General features: G+C 34.9%; 1 protein-coding gene across 6 annotated transcripts in view; it reads left to right on the top strand.

Moving 5' to 3' along the window:
• The window catches only part of Kidins220 (kinase D interacting substrate 220), a 102803-nt gene that overhangs the window by 70365 nt on the left and 14749 nt on the right, over window positions 1-17689 (top strand). For 4 of the 6 annotated variants that reach the window (XM_071601319.1, XM_071601320.1, XM_027937864.2 and 1 more), the window contains exons 23-25: window positions 5411-5589; window positions 7008-7234; window positions 9340-9453. In XM_071601319.1, the coding sequence (XP_071457420.1) occupies window positions 5411-5589; window positions 7008-7234; window positions 9340-9453 (520 nt within the window). The remainder of the gene's footprint in view (window positions 1-5410; window positions 5590-7007; window positions 7235-9339; window positions 9454-17689) is intronic. The other 2 variants (XM_027937865.2, XM_071601318.1) reach the window with 1 other exon arrangement.

Below are 17689 nucleotides of genomic sequence, written 5' to 3'. Positions count from 1 at the left end.
CTGAAAGGGAATTTCTATTTATAATAACATCTTAAAAAATACAGTGCCTAGGAATAAATTTAACCCAGGAGGGGCTGGGGTTGTGGCTCAGCAGCAGAGCGCTCACCTCATACATGAGGGATCCTGGGTTCGATCCTTACCACCACATAAAAATAAATAAACGTATTAAATAAAGGTATTGTGTCCAACTACAACTAAAAATAAATAAATATTTTAAAAAATTTAACCCAGGAGATTAAAGACATATACCCCGAAAACTAGAAAGCAATACTAAAGGGCTGGCAGTGCTCAGTGGTAGAGCATTTGCCTATCATGCACAAGGTCCTGAGTTTGATCCTTGGAACCACATGCACACAAAATCACTAAAATTAAAGAAGACCTAGGTAAATAGGAAGACATTCTATGTTTATGAATAGGAAAACTAAATGATAGAATGTCAGTACTACCCAAAGTAATTTACAGATTCAGCACAATCTCTATCAGACTTCCAGTAGCCTTTTTTTGCAGAAATGAAAAGCTGATACTCAAATTCATATGAAACTGCAAGGTATAACTCAAATAACTGAAAGAGTCTTGAAAAAGAACAAAACTGTAAGGCTCACACTTCCCAGTTTCAAACTCATTGCCAAGCTGTAATAATCAAAACACTGTGTCACTGGAGAGACATAGAGACCAAATGGAACTGAGAGTCCGGAAATAAACCCAAACATCTATGGCCAATCAAGTTTTGACAAATGACAAGAGTGTCACTTCCTTCATTAGAAAGAATGTCTCTTCAACAAATGGTGCTGGCACAATTAGATTTCCACACATAAGAAGAAATGAAATTGAACCCTCAACTCACACTATGTGCAAAAATTAACTCAAAATGGATCAACCTGCACTTTCCCAAGCACAAGGCTATGTCAGTATCAGAAAAGATACAAGTGAAAATTATTTCATTCTGAAAGAATAGAATTCTTTAGGAAAAACATATTTTTTTGTGCATAATTTATTTACTCTTCCAATATTTATTGAACAACAGTGTTGTGACAGTTTTCATACCATGGTGAACAAACCAAACTTGTTCCCAGCTTTGATGGAACTTATAGTTTGGAGAAGGATATGGACATTAAGAAGATAATTCTACTAGTGAACGTTCAGTTCCAGTTGTGATATGTAATATGCAAGAAGTATATGTGCTCTGGGCCTGTAGTAGAGGAGTATGTGCTGCTCTCAGAAGACCAACCTGATGAGGGGCAAGTTTTGCTGATATACAGGATATTAACTGGGTGAAAACGGGGTGGGTGGGTGGGGTGGATAGTTAGCTCCTGAGGAGTCTAGGGGTTCTGGTTGTATTTCCAGAGATAGCAGTAGTCATCCAAGTGAATTTCATGTTCCTGTTTATTCCTGACCCTTCAACTATAGTGCTCAGTGGCTGTTTTCTATCTGTGTGTTCCATCCATCTCCCAGAATCTCCATTATTTATGGCATAGAGGGTATTGAATAAGTGGGCAATCCATGGTAGAAGGTATTTGAGAGTCTACTAGAAATTAAATTTGTTTCAAGGTCATAAAATTCTAAGGCATTTAAGAATTTTTAAAGAAAAATTGGCTGGGGTTTAGCTCCTGGTGGACTGCTTGCCCAGAAGTGTGAGGCTCTGGGTTTGGTTCCTAAGCACAAAAAAAAAAAAAAAAAAAAAAAAGAGAGATTAAAAAATTTATCTTAAATTTTAACTTCCTTTTAACTAATGACGTTACTAGGCAGTTTCTTCAGAAAAAGTATGATAAACAATACCTTCTTCATAAATTATGCTCTAAGAACCTACTTATATTTTTCAAATAGAATTTTTTTCCACGTGTTTTAATCTTCATTTTGGATGGAAGTGATCTGAATGGTTTATGTAAATTCTACAAGAAATTAATAAGGACTTCTACAAATCACTGTCATTTGTAATTAAAATGCTTTAACTTACATTGATGTTGGCATTAACAAGTGCTGCTCCATTGGTGGCATAGAAAGAAATTGCATTTAAACTTACCAGGAGCTCATTGATGCCCAAGTTTTTAAATGCTTTCTGTGGGCCGTTTAACTGCTGGCAACTGTAGTTCACATGATTCATAATAATGGAAATTTAAATTTATTTTTAATTGAAAAGTGAAGTTACTTAAATTCTTTAAATGTTAACCTTTAGAAAAACATCTAAAAAATAAAGGCCCATATGATTTTGATGGCCCTCTGCCAAAAGATTATAATTTACATAAATATCTCTTTTAGCTGAAGAGTTTAATGCATTGAGCTCAGAAGGTTAGAAGAGAGACTTCAATCTGGAACCCGGCAGTAGTAGCTGGCTTGTGAGCAGTACCATTGTTCATGGCATTGAGAACACTGTTCGCATTCAGGCCTAAGCAGCGCTGGCATTTAAATGCAGTTAATTTGTTTCATGTGACTTGTCAGCTGTGTGTTTTTATCTAAATCTTTCTAGTCCTACTCTCCCCCCACCTACCCCCTGTGGGTTAAACTTATGAAATAGATGAACTACCTTTTAACTATTTATGTTCTGGTATACTTTGGTCACTTTTGCAAATGATGCTTCTGCAGTCAATCTTTGGGTTTTCCATCCACTTTAAGTTTATCTAACAATCAGTTTGAATGCCATTTTACTTTATTAAAAGTAATCCCATTTCAGAAAACTTTTTCTGTTTCATGCAGGTATGTATGTCTACAGAAGGACTACTTGAAATTCATTTAGACAGAATTACTGTCTTTATTTTCTCAGCAGCACCCTATTCTTTTGTTTGCTAATTTTGTTCTCTAGATTTTTCCTTAAATGACTTTTAATATTTGGCTTCTTGCCGAGTACTGGGTCTGAGTGGTAATGTGCTGATTCCAAAGAAATAGTATAACTGTTACAATTATTTAAGGAAGATTCCCATTTCATTTTTGAAGGGATTGAAAATCTTTTTTAAAAAACTTTTTTAGTTGTAGATGGACACAATACCTTTAATTTATGTATTTATTTTTATGTGGTGCCTAAGATCGAACCCAGTGCCTCACATGCTTAGGCAAACATCCTACCATTGAGCCACAACCCCAGCCTGGGCATGAAAACCTTACTGCTCCTCTGAAATTGTACTCATTTAATACAGCCTAACAGTTCATATTCTTGATTGGGAAATGAGTATCTTTGAAGATTAGTGCCAGTGATTTTGAAACAGTTTTTTGAGGTACAATTGATATATGGCAAACTGCCATTTTATAATGAAAAACCAGCCTCTATCTCAGAGCAAAGCTGTCCAAGGAAGGGACATGGCCTTTGTCCTTGGAAAAACCCACAGAGCACTCCTAGGCACATTCCCACCCTGCTAAGTTGTTTATCTATAGGAGAGATCTGCTGCGCCAGGTGTCCCTGACTCAGTCAGGCTAGGTGGGGATCCATAGCAGCCCCCTAGCAGCCACCAATCAGCATGAGACAGGGAAATACCTGGGATGCCAGATAACCCTCCCAGTAGTTTATGGTAGTTGATAACCTGTTGGGAAACCATGTTGTTCAGCACATACACCCCTCTTGGCTTAACCAATCAGTTCAAACGAATACCCCTTTTGTACTGACCAATCACCCCTACCTAACTTGTTCCGGCCAGTGAATGTGCTATTCATGTTTTAGAGTTGTTGTTTGATTTTCCCGCGGGTGAGGTGATTTGTTATGCTGTATGTGAAGTCCTTGCCCTTTTCAAAGAATGTATATAAGCTCTGCTCAAGCTGTTCTTGGGGCTCTTTGCTCTTTACCTCTTCGAGGTAGGCTTGGAGCCCCCAGCATGCTGGACCCCCAATAAACCCTTTGCTGTTGCATGAGACAGTCTCTTGGTGGTCTTTTCCTCCTACGTTCGCCTGACCTTTACAATAATTGTACAGTTTCAAAATTTACAAAAGGGCTGGGGATGTAGCTCAGTGGTGAAGCACTCCTGGGTTTAATCCCCAGTTCTGCAAAAACAAACAAACAAATAAACAGTATAGTTTTACTAGCTTAATATTTTTATTTATTCACAAAATCAACATCATCAGTCAGGAAAGTGGACAAATCCATCATTTCTAGAAGTTTCCTACTGGTACTTTGTAATCCCTTTCTGTCACCTACCTGCCTCCCTCATCCCCAACTTCACAAGGACCTTGACCTGCTTGCTATTGATTGGTTTATACTTGCTACTTTAATATAAATGAAAACAAACAACTATGCTTTCTTTATTGGCTGGATTCTTTTACTCAGCATCATTTAATGAGATTTACCCATGCTGTTGTGTGTATCGATGGTTCACTCCTTTTTATTGCTGGGATGTGTTCTGTTGTATGAATATACCATCTTTTATCCATTCTCCCATTGGCGAATGTTGGGGTTGTTTCCCGTTCTCCTCATCCACCTTCCTGTCTCAGCCCCTCTCTCCTTTTTTTTCATCTCTGTCTCTCTCTGGTGCATTTTCCAGTGCAGCCTCAGATCAGCCTGCTGCCTGGCATCTGCTGGGTGGACCCTGCAGAGTTATCTGTATGTCACCATTTGAACCTACAAAAGCAATGTTTCATGCAGTTTGATGTAGAATGTGTAATAAGTATTTTTAATGAACAAGTGTTACTTGTTTTACTTTCAAGAATCTCTATCTCATACAACATTGTTTACTTTCTGTTTGAACTCAACTCTCCACAAACTTCTACTTAATAAAAGACTAATACATTTTATTAACAGTTACTGTGTCTGATTGATAAATGTGTTTTTTCCCAGTCCATTTTTCTGTATTTCTCTCATATTAATGCTTATATAGTAAGCATATATACTTTTACAATAGAAAATAAAATCTTCTTTTTGTTTAAGAAAAACCTGTGCTAACATTTTTCCAGTTTGTCTAATTTATTTGAAAGTTCTTTATTTGGGGGCTGAAGTGTGTAGCTCAATGCTTGAGCACTTGCCTAGTATGCACAGGGTCCTGGGTTCAATTCCTAGTACTAGGGGGGAAAAAGAAAAAAAAGTTCTGCAAAGCAAAGAACAGTGATTGTCTATTTAAAAATCATGAGTTTCAGAGCCATGACTCTCTCTCCTATGTCAGAGGCCCATGTCCTCATCTGTACACCAATAACTTATTTTGTCATCCCTGAGAGGTAGCCACTAGTGTGTGGCATACCTAGCACATGTGTTACTGTTCTACCTGTGTTTCCCTGTCAAGTCTGCCTTTGGCTAAAGACAATATGGTTCTGACCTCGTTCTTTGTTACCTTAGTAATTTTGTAACTATACCACTTTTTGGGTTTCTTTAAAAAACAATTTTAAATAAGAACAAGTGTGTAATGTGTTAGTTGTGTAAGTAACAAGTTTTTAATTTGTACAGAATTTGTGTTTCTTATAATGACATTAATGAAAATTTTCATTTATTTCTTATTTGAAGAATATCAAAGAATATTCCAACAACTAAAGATGTTGAACCACTACTTGAAATTGATGGAGATATAAGAAATTTCGAAGTATTTTTGTCTTCAAGGACCCCAGTTCTTGTGGCTCGAGATGTAAAGACATTTCTGCCTTGCACTGTAAACTTAGATCCCAAACTACGGGAGATTATTGCAGGTGGGTGTTGATAGTACATTTAATTTTTCTTCCCTAAGGTCCTCAGATGTTTCCCTGTTTCTATGTTGCCATATAAGTTTATTTTGCTTCATGAAAAAACAAGAAATTTGAACCAAGCATCACACAGGAGAATTACTGCCATTAAGGACTAGGAGTCTTATTCTTTTGGGAATGTTAAGAAAATGTTTCAGCTTACTTTATTATAATCTCCTCCCCAAATTCTTACTTTGGAACTTTGGAATCAGATTTTTATTCACATATGGTTGTGACATTTAGATGTCAATCCATTATCATTTCCTGTCACCAGTCTTCTGTTCCTAAAAGGGCTCTTTCCAGAAGATTAAGGAAATCTTTCTATTACTTTTAAGTTTCTAACTTAAATTTGTATACTTGAGGATCATAACATTAAGATTTTGAAATAGAAGAAGTTCTTGGGGTACCACTGTGTACCTATACACATATATACCACAACTTTATTGAAACACACTTTCTGCTCTGCTGGCTTATCCTTGAGTATTCCAGGAATTAAATTAGTACGCTATGTAAGGAAGTAAGCCAGATACAGAAAGACAAACACTGCTTGGTCCCACACATGTATAATCTGGAAAACTGTTTTCATAGAGAAGTAGAGTCAACAGTGCTTACCAGAGCCTGGGAGGATAAGGAGAAAGGGACTGGAAGAGACGTGGTGAGTACAAAGGAACAGCGAAGTAGGAAGAAAAAGTTCTGACTTTGATCACACAGTAGCAGGGTGCCTATAGTTAACCATAACTTAACATTTATTTCAAAATACCTAGAAGAGGAGATTTTGTATGGTCTCACCACAGAGATATGATGAATGTTTGGGGTGTGATGGATATGCTAATATCCCACACAATAGATACATGTATCAGAGTAGCATAGTGTACCCCATAAATGTGTACATAATTAAAAATAAACTACTACTGCAGTTTTTATAGGTATTAGTCATAAGCCTGATGTAAAATGTGTGTTTGGGTCTATGGAATCTGTTGTTTGGACAGGGTTGAGTCTACAAACCTGTAGTCTTATTTAACTTTGTGTTGATACTAGATAAATCTGGGTTATTACAGTTGGTAATACTTCATGCATTATAAGAATTTTTAACATATCTTAAAAAAATCTTTAAAAAGAAGAATTAGCAGGCTTGGTAACTTAAGAGCAGAATCCATATGTTGGTGACTTTTCAAATGGTGAAAAACTTTTTATAAACATTAATTGAGCTTTTTTAACTGAAAGATCAGTACGACATTCAAGATTTCTGTCTATTTCCTGTTGGAATCCCTGACAAGAGTGATATAGCCATGTTTCTGTCTAGTAAAGAAAGCTGGAATGGTGATTGGACTAATAACCACTACCCTGTTTTCTTTGGCTTTCTGGAATATGGTGGAATCTTTCAGATGTCCGTGCTGCGAGAGAGCAGATCAATATAGGAGGACTTGCATACCCTCCACTTCCGCTACATGAAGCTCCTCCTCGGGCACCCTCGGGCTACAGTCAGCCCCCATCTGTCTGCTCTTCCTCCACTTCCTTCAACGGGCCATTTGCAGGTGGGGTGGTGTCACCACAACCTCACAGCAGCTATTACAGCGGCATGACGGGTCCTCAGCATCCCTTCTACAACAGGGTAAGGACACAGTGGTATCTTTGCTTTTAAGAATTTGTTTCAGGAAAATCTCAGGACTTTTCTTCTTGTGGATTCTATTATTGTTTTGAAACTGTACATTGGCTTTAAAATAGGAAACTAAAGTTTAAATGTAAAATATATGTTTTTAAAAATCAGCAGAACTTTGGAATTTAGCATATTACAGATCTCAAAAGAGTCTGAATATTAGAGATGCTTTTTATTCATTTTCTTGATAAGAAAGTGTACACCACAGCAGTGACTATTCTGTGCTCTAAAGGAATGTATTTCTTCTTGTTTATAAACAAATGTTCCTTTGGTATATCTTGTATAATTCATTCTAGCATTTACAACAATGATAAACTTAAATTCCTATAGTAGTTTGTTATACCTCTACTTACTAAGATTTATACTTTTGAAATGTGAGATAATAATGGGAAAATACTGTTTGTAAGACTCAGGTGTAATCGCCAATTAATACCACTATAGCCTGTTTTTAGTTTTATTTCAAATTGTCTTATATACTTAATATAAATATGCAATTTTTAAATGAGAAGATGAGAGTATAATTAATTATCAATGGTGTTAAAATACTGTGAGGTTTAGTGGGCTCAGCCTACAGCTTATCTATTCTCATGTTAATGACATTAAACACTAATATTTCCTACCAGAAAATGGAGCATGAACCATAGAATTATGTTTCTTGGACTGTACTCTAAGATCCATCGCAATTCCTTATTTTTTGTTATCTTCCTATTTTGTCGAATTCAAGAAAATATAGGGGCTAGTATTCACAGACTTCAACTGCCTAGCTAAATAAATGTAATAGGAGCTAAGAAGAAAGAGAAGTTTAAAATAAATGTGGCAAAAGAAGGACTTTCAGAATTTAAATTAAATTTTCAATTTTTAAATTGAAATGTGGCCATATTAGTAATTAGGCATTGTTGGCCATATTAGTAATTAGGCATTCTGTTCATAAAGAATACCTAATTCTTTATGAACAGAATACCTAATTACCCTAGGAATGTTATTCCTTTTTTCCTATGGACAAAGAGACAAAGATAGAACAATAACATTTTATAGTGTATTTTTCCTTATAAAATTTAACATGTAATAGGCAATGTCAAATGCACATTTTTAATCACATTCTTAAAATTGGCTATAATTTTACAGAAACTCATTCAATTAATACCATTTGAAGTTTTGAGACCAAGAAGTTTATTTTAAAAAAATTATCAGATCATTTAGGCCAATTTCTTATATTTACTAACTTAAACAATAACAATAATATGATAATGCTTTAATAATATTTTATTATTTTTAAAACATTTAATTTTCTTTTTAGGTTTAGTAGTTATTGCTATAGTTATTTGAGGTTTTTAGTCTCAAAGTTAAAAACAGAATAATTCTCTTAAACCATCAGAGGTAAAGAAGGTGGGGGAAGATGCTATATTAGTGTAACATCCGAGTGAATTGTAGTTTTGCCCAGATAATCTGATATGTGAAGCTGATTAAAAGTAAATGCCGTAGTTCTGGGTTTCATGTAAACAGGATTCTCCACCTATTTTTAAGAAACATAATTACTTATTTAGAAATAGAGCACACTCCAGGATGGTTAGGATATAAGGAAGCTCCAGGAACTTGGAGTGATGCTATTCCTGAATTTCATACTGGAGTGTTCTCATATGATCCAGACTTTTCTGGGTCTTATTTGGGCTAATCTTTTTTTTTTTTTTTTTTTGTAAGTAATAGTGTTCTAATAAGATACCAGTCTGCTTTTTAAAAAGACATTGACTTAATATATGTAATCACTTTGAACCTGCCACTTGACAAGTCTGTACACGTTAAACATGTCGAAACTGTAAGGTACAAAATTTCAGTTGCTTTCTTTAAAAACGCTTATAATTAAATGAATAATATAAAATGTAAAACATATGTCTTAAATTTTGGTTTTATATCTTACAGAATATGAGGGAGGCATTTTTGTTCTTTTGTCACTTGCACTAAAAGTTTTGGAGTTGTGTTTGGTTAGTTTCATTTGATAACTCTCATTACACTTTTATTTCTATAATTGTTCATGCCCTTTTTTGTTACATGTTTTTCCATAGCCATTCTTTGCCCCATACCTTTACACGCCAAGGTATTACCCTGGCAGTTCCCACCATCTCATCTCACGTCCATCAGTAAAAACGAATTTGCCCAGAGATCAGAACAATGGCCTAGTAAGTATGTAAAAGGGTAACTAAAATATTAATCTCATAATAAACATAGATAGCACTATAAATTGGGTTTTTTTCCTTTCCAGAGTAAAAGAGTGCAACTTATTTTATAAATAGTTTTAAGAAATGTAAGACTATTACTAACACAAAATGTATTTTGTTTTCGTTTCTGGTAAAATCTGTAGAAGGAAAATGACTAGCAATCTCAGTGATTAATGTTAAGTTTTTTACAACCAGAGATTTCTGGCTTGTAAACTAATGTTTGTTACCAAAACTTTTAAGACTAAATCTTTACCTCTAATAATTTCTAATATTTTTTTGAAGGCTATACATATGTGATATCTGCATAATTATGTATTAGCACCATGAAAAACATAGATGCAGGCAATGAAAACATTTCAGTCTTATGTCACAAACTAAACAGGATAAGGAGAAATCGCTCAAAGGTACTATTGAATCTAATTAATCCAAAACAAAATACATTTTTGCCTAATATATTAGGAGTTCCTGATGATAAACTAGTTTAAGTAACAAGTAAAAACAAACTCCCTGTTAATATAATTTAAATTAAATTTTAAAATGTCATGAAGGGAAAATCTAGTCATAGAAACGATTCAATGTTGTATGTATTATTATTTTAACATCATGTTCATTCATCAGAGTCTGGCTTATCTCTGCACCGTTTCACCCATGCTTTCCTGTTTTATGTTGTTAGGAAGTTATCAAGGAGGATGCTGCTGAGGGGCTTCCTTCACCCACAGACTCCTCGAGGGTAATGGAGTAGTCTTGTGGTGTGGAACCTAGCATCTCATTGCTTCTGCAGCAGTAATGACATCTTAATCGCCACGGCAGCAGTTCACTAACTCTGCATTTGTGTGATGGCAGCTAGTGCAGAATAGCTGAATACTAATACTTATAGCTCATGAATTAATTAAAAAGCTGATATTTACCCTTTACTTCCTCCTGCTTTTCCCTTTTTATCACTGGCATGGGATGAGGATTTTTATTCTCCCATAAGTTTTTCCCAGCAGCCATCAGAAGCATTCAGGTGTTTGTTTCTTAGTGTTGAGCTCTGTTTTTACCTTTGATTGTTTTTGTGAAGAATATAGCTGGTAATGCACATGTAGAAGAGTTTTGAAAATATCTAAAATCACCTTTGAGACTATAAGAAGACATGAACCAGATAGTATGCACCTAAAATGCATATTCTCAATGTGGGCATCCATAGGTAATAGAGTCTCTTAACCTGTGTGTGCACAGGTAGTCTAAGTCTTTGTGCAGTACTAATATTCTTTCTGTTTATTAAAATAAAATTTCCAGACAAATGCAGAGCTGGTTCAGCATGTAAAGGAAGTTACTCAAACCTCCCCTCAATACCTTAAGGCAGGTTCTTACTAACAAACAAAAACTTTGTAGAGGAAATAACTTTTATTGTTTTATTTACAGAATATATTATCCCAAGTAAATATGATCAATTTAATCTAAAATTATGCTGAAATGTGGCATAGTACTTTGAGTCAGAGGGTGAAATATTGCATCCTAATGTTATCAGCAATTTTTGACTTAAAGCATGCATTTGGGTAGGCAATAGTTTTTTAAACTTTAGTTTCCTTTGAGTTTATGTTAGTAAGAGAGAAGAAGAACCATTTTGTTTGCTTTTAGGGCTTGACGATTCTTAAGTCATTAACATTTCAGCTCAAGTGTTTGGGTAACTTCAATTATCCACAAATGATAGATGTAGCAAACCATAATAGTTCTCTTTGGATGCTTAGGGAATCTTAAATCCATGGATCATCACTGCTATATGCAAGAGTGGAGTTTTGTTTTGTACGAGAGCCTTTAATACAGAATTTCATGCATGCAGTGCAATTCTCTGAGCTAAAATTCCTCAGCAAATTTTTGATGAAAATAAGTGACTGTGAAGAATTTGATAGACTTAATGGCATAGATATGCTGAAACAGTAGCTGTTACCATGCCAAAAAGTGTAGGGGCACACTGGTAATCAGAAGTGTCAGTAGTTTCTTTTAGCAGCAGAAAAGGAGCATTAGGCAAAATTAAAATGAGTTTTTGGGAAGGTAAAATAATGCAGTATCTGAGACATGGTTAGAAGCCCAGTAACAAAGTGTAAAGGTACTCTGCCTGTATTTAGTGCCTTTGTTTAGTAAAATAACCAAACTATTTGTTGTTTTTATAATAGTAAAACATAGTTTTGTAACTGACATAGTCGGATTAGGTACTTACCACGCTTTCTTTGCTTTTAAGAAATTAACAATGACAATAACATGTAAAATGTGTTTTGTAAAAAAACTCGTAAAAAGTAGACATGTAGTTCAAAGGTATATTGAAAACAGTGGTGGAAATGTGAAGAACTTGTATGTGGGAACATTGTTGGGGACCAAAAGACTTCTCAGTGCAAAAATATTTAGTCCTTCTGCTCCTAAGGCTTTCCAGTTCTGTCTTAGGCAACAGTATGGACGATGGACACCATGTCCACATGGTCAGCTATCCCCAGCATGTGCTATTGATGGGGGAGGGCTGCTCACAGACCAAAAAGTGTTAGCCAGCTCTGGTCTTTTCAAATAGAGGTAGACCCATCTTTTTTTTTAACCACGAAGAGTTTCTGATAAGCCATTATAAAGTATATTCTTATGAAAACAATTGGGTTTTCTCACATGACATAGTTCAGATTATACCTTGTGAAGCCCAGCCAAGGACTTACACGTAGACATATGCAAGTGTTTCTCAAAGGTGAGGATTTCAAATATACGCTTCCATGCTTGCTATATTTTTCCTAGAATTTTATGACTGAGAAAAATTAAGTGCCAAATCTTGAAAAAGTGGGGAAAATATTAGACCTAAGATATGCTCCCCAGAATATTAGAGCTGAAAAGAACCAGTTATTTTCACCTTTTAGGCAGAGAAGCCTTTTTTAGAAATGAAGTCTCATCAGAACTCTAGTTCATAAAATCAGGGAGAGCAGACCTCTGGCCCCACCTGGACTTGCCTTTCCTCCTGAGGTTTCCTCAGGGACAAATAATAACCTGAAGTCAAGCGTAAATGACTCCATCACAGTTGAACCCTGTGAGGCTCAGCTAGAGGTACAGGAGGGGAGTGCCAGATAAAGGGCCAGAATGAGCATGTCCCATGTCCCAGCCTGTTGTTCTCCAGCACCCTGCTGCCTGCTTTGCCCCTATTTCTGTTGTGGGTAAAGAAGGGCTTTGGTCTTTGAGTTAAATAGATGCTGATGATGAACTCTTAGCCTTGAACAAGTTTATTCACCTCTCTGATTCTCAACTTTTTTAATCTAGAAAAAGCCCACCTTCCTCTTAGGTCTCAGTTAAGAGTTACTCAGCCTTAGCATACTTTTAAGTACATTATTATTATTACAACTACTCCAAAGCCAAACTCCACAGAGCTTTAAAGACTCAGAACTAAAAAGTTTCAGATTAAATAACCTTTGTCTCAGTAGTGGGAGCAGTGTACAAATAACTCCAGTCAATCTAGGTACACTCAAGACAGTTTACTTGTTATTACTTCTTAGACTCAAAAGATGTAATTTGGTTTGTGTTCTTAGAATTTAGAAGAATTTCTAGGTTTGTTTTTTTTTTTTTTGAATACTTAAATAGTCATGCATCACTTAATGAGAGCAGTTTGCTCTGAATATTGCAGTAATAGGCAATTTTGTTGTAGTGTAAAACAACCTAGAGTGTACTTATACAAACTAGAACAGCTATGATATCACCAGATGGTACAACATCATGGGACCAACCAATAATATGAGGTCCCATGTTGACTGAAATGTTACACATGTATGACTGTACTTTAAAATTTTGAAAGCTTTTCAGGGAAATTTTACTTGGTGTGTTGAGCCTCTTTAGTGCAGTTTTCATTGAGAATTACAGTTGACCCTGAACAACACAGATTTGGACTATGTGGGTCCATTTATGTGCTCATTGGGATTTGCAACACTTTGAAAAAACTTTACAAACTATAATCTAGAAATATTGAAAAATTAAGAAAATATGGTGTATCATGAATACATAAAGTATGCATAGATAAGTCTATTTTATCATTTACTTCCACAAAATATATACAAATCTATTATAGTTAAAATTTATTCAAACTTATGCATACCAAGACTATCCATGGTGCATTTGCAATGAGAGAAATGTAAAAAGTGTAAAGATGCAGTATAAAATCATAACTACGTAAAATTAACCGTAATACTTACTGCAATAATGTTGTAGCAATCTCCTGTTGCTCTTGTCAGGAGCTCAAGTGTTGGGACACTCTGCTTAAAATACTGTGGGATGCTGGCCAGCTTGGTGTGAGCAGTTGTCTGTCCAGTCAGCTGCTTATCAAGGTAAAAGGTGATCTCTCAAGGTGCTCATGTATGTATGTAATCCATACAGCAACCAAAATGTATTAATCAGCCGTCATTGGTAAGCCTCCAGTCAACAGCAGGCTATTGGCGGTTAAGTTTTGGGGGAGTCAGAAATTCTCTGAATTTTTGACTGTGTGTGGAGTCGGTGTCCTTAATCCCCTTATTGCTCAAGGGTCAACTGTAGTGGCACTGAGATCATTTGGTGACAGCTTAGGAAGGCTGGGTTGGGCCAGGTCTCTCTCCCATTCCCCCATGGCATTGTGCTGTGTAGTCACCACAAGAGTGGTGTGACTTAGAGTGACTTAGAGTTCGCTGCTCCTGTGGTAACAGAATTTCACTGACAAACATTTTTCAAAGGAAGGAATAACATGGCATTTTTTATCCTTTTACCCTTCCCTGACTGACGGAGCCTGGAGTACCGCAATGCCTGTGTGATCATTCATTGTTCAGCGCACATTAATTGAGCATGCAAGGCACTGCCAGCCAGGGTACGGCAGGTAACACAACTGCTAGAAGTCCTGCCCTCTACAGCTGGCTGTGGCCTTGAAGGCCCCCAAGGGAGTTAGCAATATTAAGAAGTCATTCTTTCTTGTCTTCTTGACATTTTGAGACATCTGTAAATCACTTTATGCCTTGTTGAAAAAGCATGACAATAGATAGCACCAAATTTAAACATAAAGAACTTCAGAATTACAAATGCAGCTTTAATACAATAACTCAGCTTCCACTGTGCTCTTACATGCAGAGATTGAAGAAAACTATTGTTTAATAAAGGCATTAAAAATGAAGGTCTTGATTTTCATTAAACAGGATCCAGTTCATGGAGTGACCAAGTAAAAAAAGATGGGGCTCATTTGTAGACAATTCATATTTCCACCACTGGCTTAGAACTTACATCCTGTTTTCAAAGTATGTGTCCAAACCAAGATATCTCTTATTGTTCAGGAGAAGACTTGGACAAGAAAGTTAAAGATGCTGTGGGTAAGGAGTTGGGACAATAGGTTTTACTTAGACCAGGTGCTCTGGACAGGGGTCCTGGGAGCTGGTGGCAAAACCAACGTGGACATCATTCACACTTTTAGAAACGAGTTTTCATTTGAATAATTTCAGTTCATTTTTTCCTTTATTAAAGTGTAGCAAAAAGTGTATTTACTTCCTGCTTCAAAGTCTTTCCTGTCAGATTTCAATTAAGAAACCTTTTTCCTAAACAATTGATAAACTTCAATTAAATTCACCAGAAATATTACAGTACCATTTATAGCTGAGAGTACATGTAAAAGTTTAAAAAATAACAAATCATATTCATTGTAATTGTGTAGTACCTGGGTTTTAAAAAATATTTCCCTTGGAATGTACTAAACTTTATCTGTCAACTTTGACAAGATTATTATTTCTCAGTTACTTTGGAGATTACATTTTCCAACTAAGTTAAGAGTAGCATTCCCTTGTGATTTGAGTATGTTATAGTGATGTATAATTTCATTAGCACTCCTTTTTTGATATTTTTGCAAATATCCATAGATAGTCACTTTTTTGAAATTTTATTTATAATCAGCTTGATAATATAAATGTAAAAATGGGATTCTCATGATGAGTTCCAGATATTATGTTAAAAGAAAGACATCTGACATTAGACCAGCAGAACTCCTGACTGTTGTTTTACTAAAGTGATGTTGTAAATGAAGAATATTGTCATCATCTTTAGACTGTTTTAAACATACCAAGAGTACTTTCCACCAATTAAATACATATAAAAAAAATTAACAGCAGTTGTTATTTGCTTTGAATTAGAATTTTAAAAAATTCATGTAACTAATACTATGTTCATCATAGTATGTGGGTTCTCTCCATCACATTTGTGATTTCTTGGACTGTGAGACTCTTAAGGCCTTTCTTTTGATATGGTGTTATAGGTCATCTGTTATTATCTACATACCCAATGAAACAAACCTCCATTTAAAAGTGTTCCTCTGACAATTAACTACAATGCAGCTAGATATTTGTTTTGGGTTATTTTTTTGGCAATTAAAAATTACTTTTTAGTATATTTTAGTTATACACAATAATGGATTTCATTGTGGCATATTCTTATATGCATATAACATGGTTTCATCTTATCCACATGATATTTCATTTTATAAGTTAATCATATAATAAGCTAAATAAGCCCTTTTATTAAATGTTTTTAAGTTCTAAGCTTATATATAGGAGGAATATTGACTTTTTATAGCAGATTTAATTTCCCAGTTTTCTTTTTGACTATATGGTACATGATTAATAATAGAAAATATGAATTTTAAATAGAAAATAGAAAAAAATTTTGAGAAATTTTATAACTTTAAAATTACCAGGTGCATGTTAATGAAAATAAGCGTGTGTGGGTGCGCGCACGCATGTGCACGCATGTATGCATCATCTGCTCTGTGATGCTGTCGGGGTGGTTTGTTCAAAGTGCAGGGGAAATATGAGGCATGCCAAGGGTGCTGCCTGGGTTCACAGTGCTTGTGGTTGTGATGTTGTCCTCGTGTCCTTCACTCTGTTTTATTCCTTCCTTAAAGCTGAGTGACTCTGGGTTTAACAGACAGAGACAGGTACAGCAACTCTGAGTGAGCTTTCCTTCTCTCCTTACTAGACTATTAAAAGCAGTCACTGGCCTCTTCATGCTTGGCTGTTAACAAACCTCTGCTTGTTCTGGTACCTCGGTTGTATTTTAACAGTTGCTTTCAGCCTTTGCATGGCATTCATTTCTGCCTAATCAATTTTAAGCTCATTTAATGAATTTACCAAAGATGATAACATTTCAGAGTACAATTTTAATCTACTTACAATATAAAATGAAACATTTACCCAAAAATAATTTTAATATTTTGTTGCTTATTTATACCTGGAGAAATTCTAATTTGTTCACATTTTGAAGTTTATATTTAACAGTTTAAATTAACATTTGCTACATTGCACTTTACAATTTAGAAAATTTTTAAAAATATTTTTTATAGTTGTAGATGGACACAACACCTTCACTCTATTTGCTTATTTATTTGTGGTGCTGAATATCGACCCCAGGGCCTAAACATGTGAGGCAAGCGCTCTACCACCCAGCCATAATCCCAGTCCCCAAATTAGAAAATATTTTAAAAAGTAAATTCTCCTTTATAAAATCAATATGCCAAAGTGATCTGTTTTTTACTTATAATAGGTAAATTTTAAGTAAGAATGCATGGTAAATGTTAAAATATATCATTTGAGTTATTTTTTGTATTTGGAAAGTAATATATTTAGTTTCTATTAAAATTTTGCCTACTGAATTATTGAATATGCTTTTTGTTATTTCCTTATCACTTTTATACTCTTTTCTCCTTTTTTTAAAAAATGGAATTTCTATCCAAAAATCATTATTTTGGTTATAAGATTTATTTGATTTCAAAATAATTTTATCATTTATGATTATTTTAGGAAAAAAGACCTGGCAGGTAATTACTGGTTTTTCTTTATTCAAAGAAACATTATAACACAGTTTTGCTAATTGATAATTTCTCCCTTGATAAAGCCCAACTTTATATAAATAGATAATCAAAAGTCAGACTGTAGTTTTGATGGAATTATGGGAATCTTATTCTGCATGTATGTCTGTCATTTTATACTTTTTACCCTAGTTGACAGAGTTAATATGGTCTATTTCTGTTACACTTGTCTGTCTTAGCTTAATCTGAAAGAGAGTTCTTTTGGAATTTTTTATTTGGCCTCATACATTGTCTAACACTGAGCTATGTCCCCAGGTCGCTCTTGGGATTTTTTAAACAATATTTTACTATAAAAATAATTTTAGACCTAAAGAAAAGATGTAAAAATGGTAT

This window comes from Marmota flaviventris, chromosome 14, assembly GCF_047511675.1.
Source record: "Marmota flaviventris isolate mMarFla1 chromosome 14, mMarFla1.hap1, whole genome shotgun sequence".
Classification (NCBI taxonomy): domain Eukaryota; kingdom Metazoa; phylum Chordata; class Mammalia; order Rodentia; family Sciuridae; genus Marmota; species Marmota flaviventris.
Note: the sequence above shows the minus strand (reverse complement) of the source record. Positions and strands in the feature narration are given on the sequence as shown.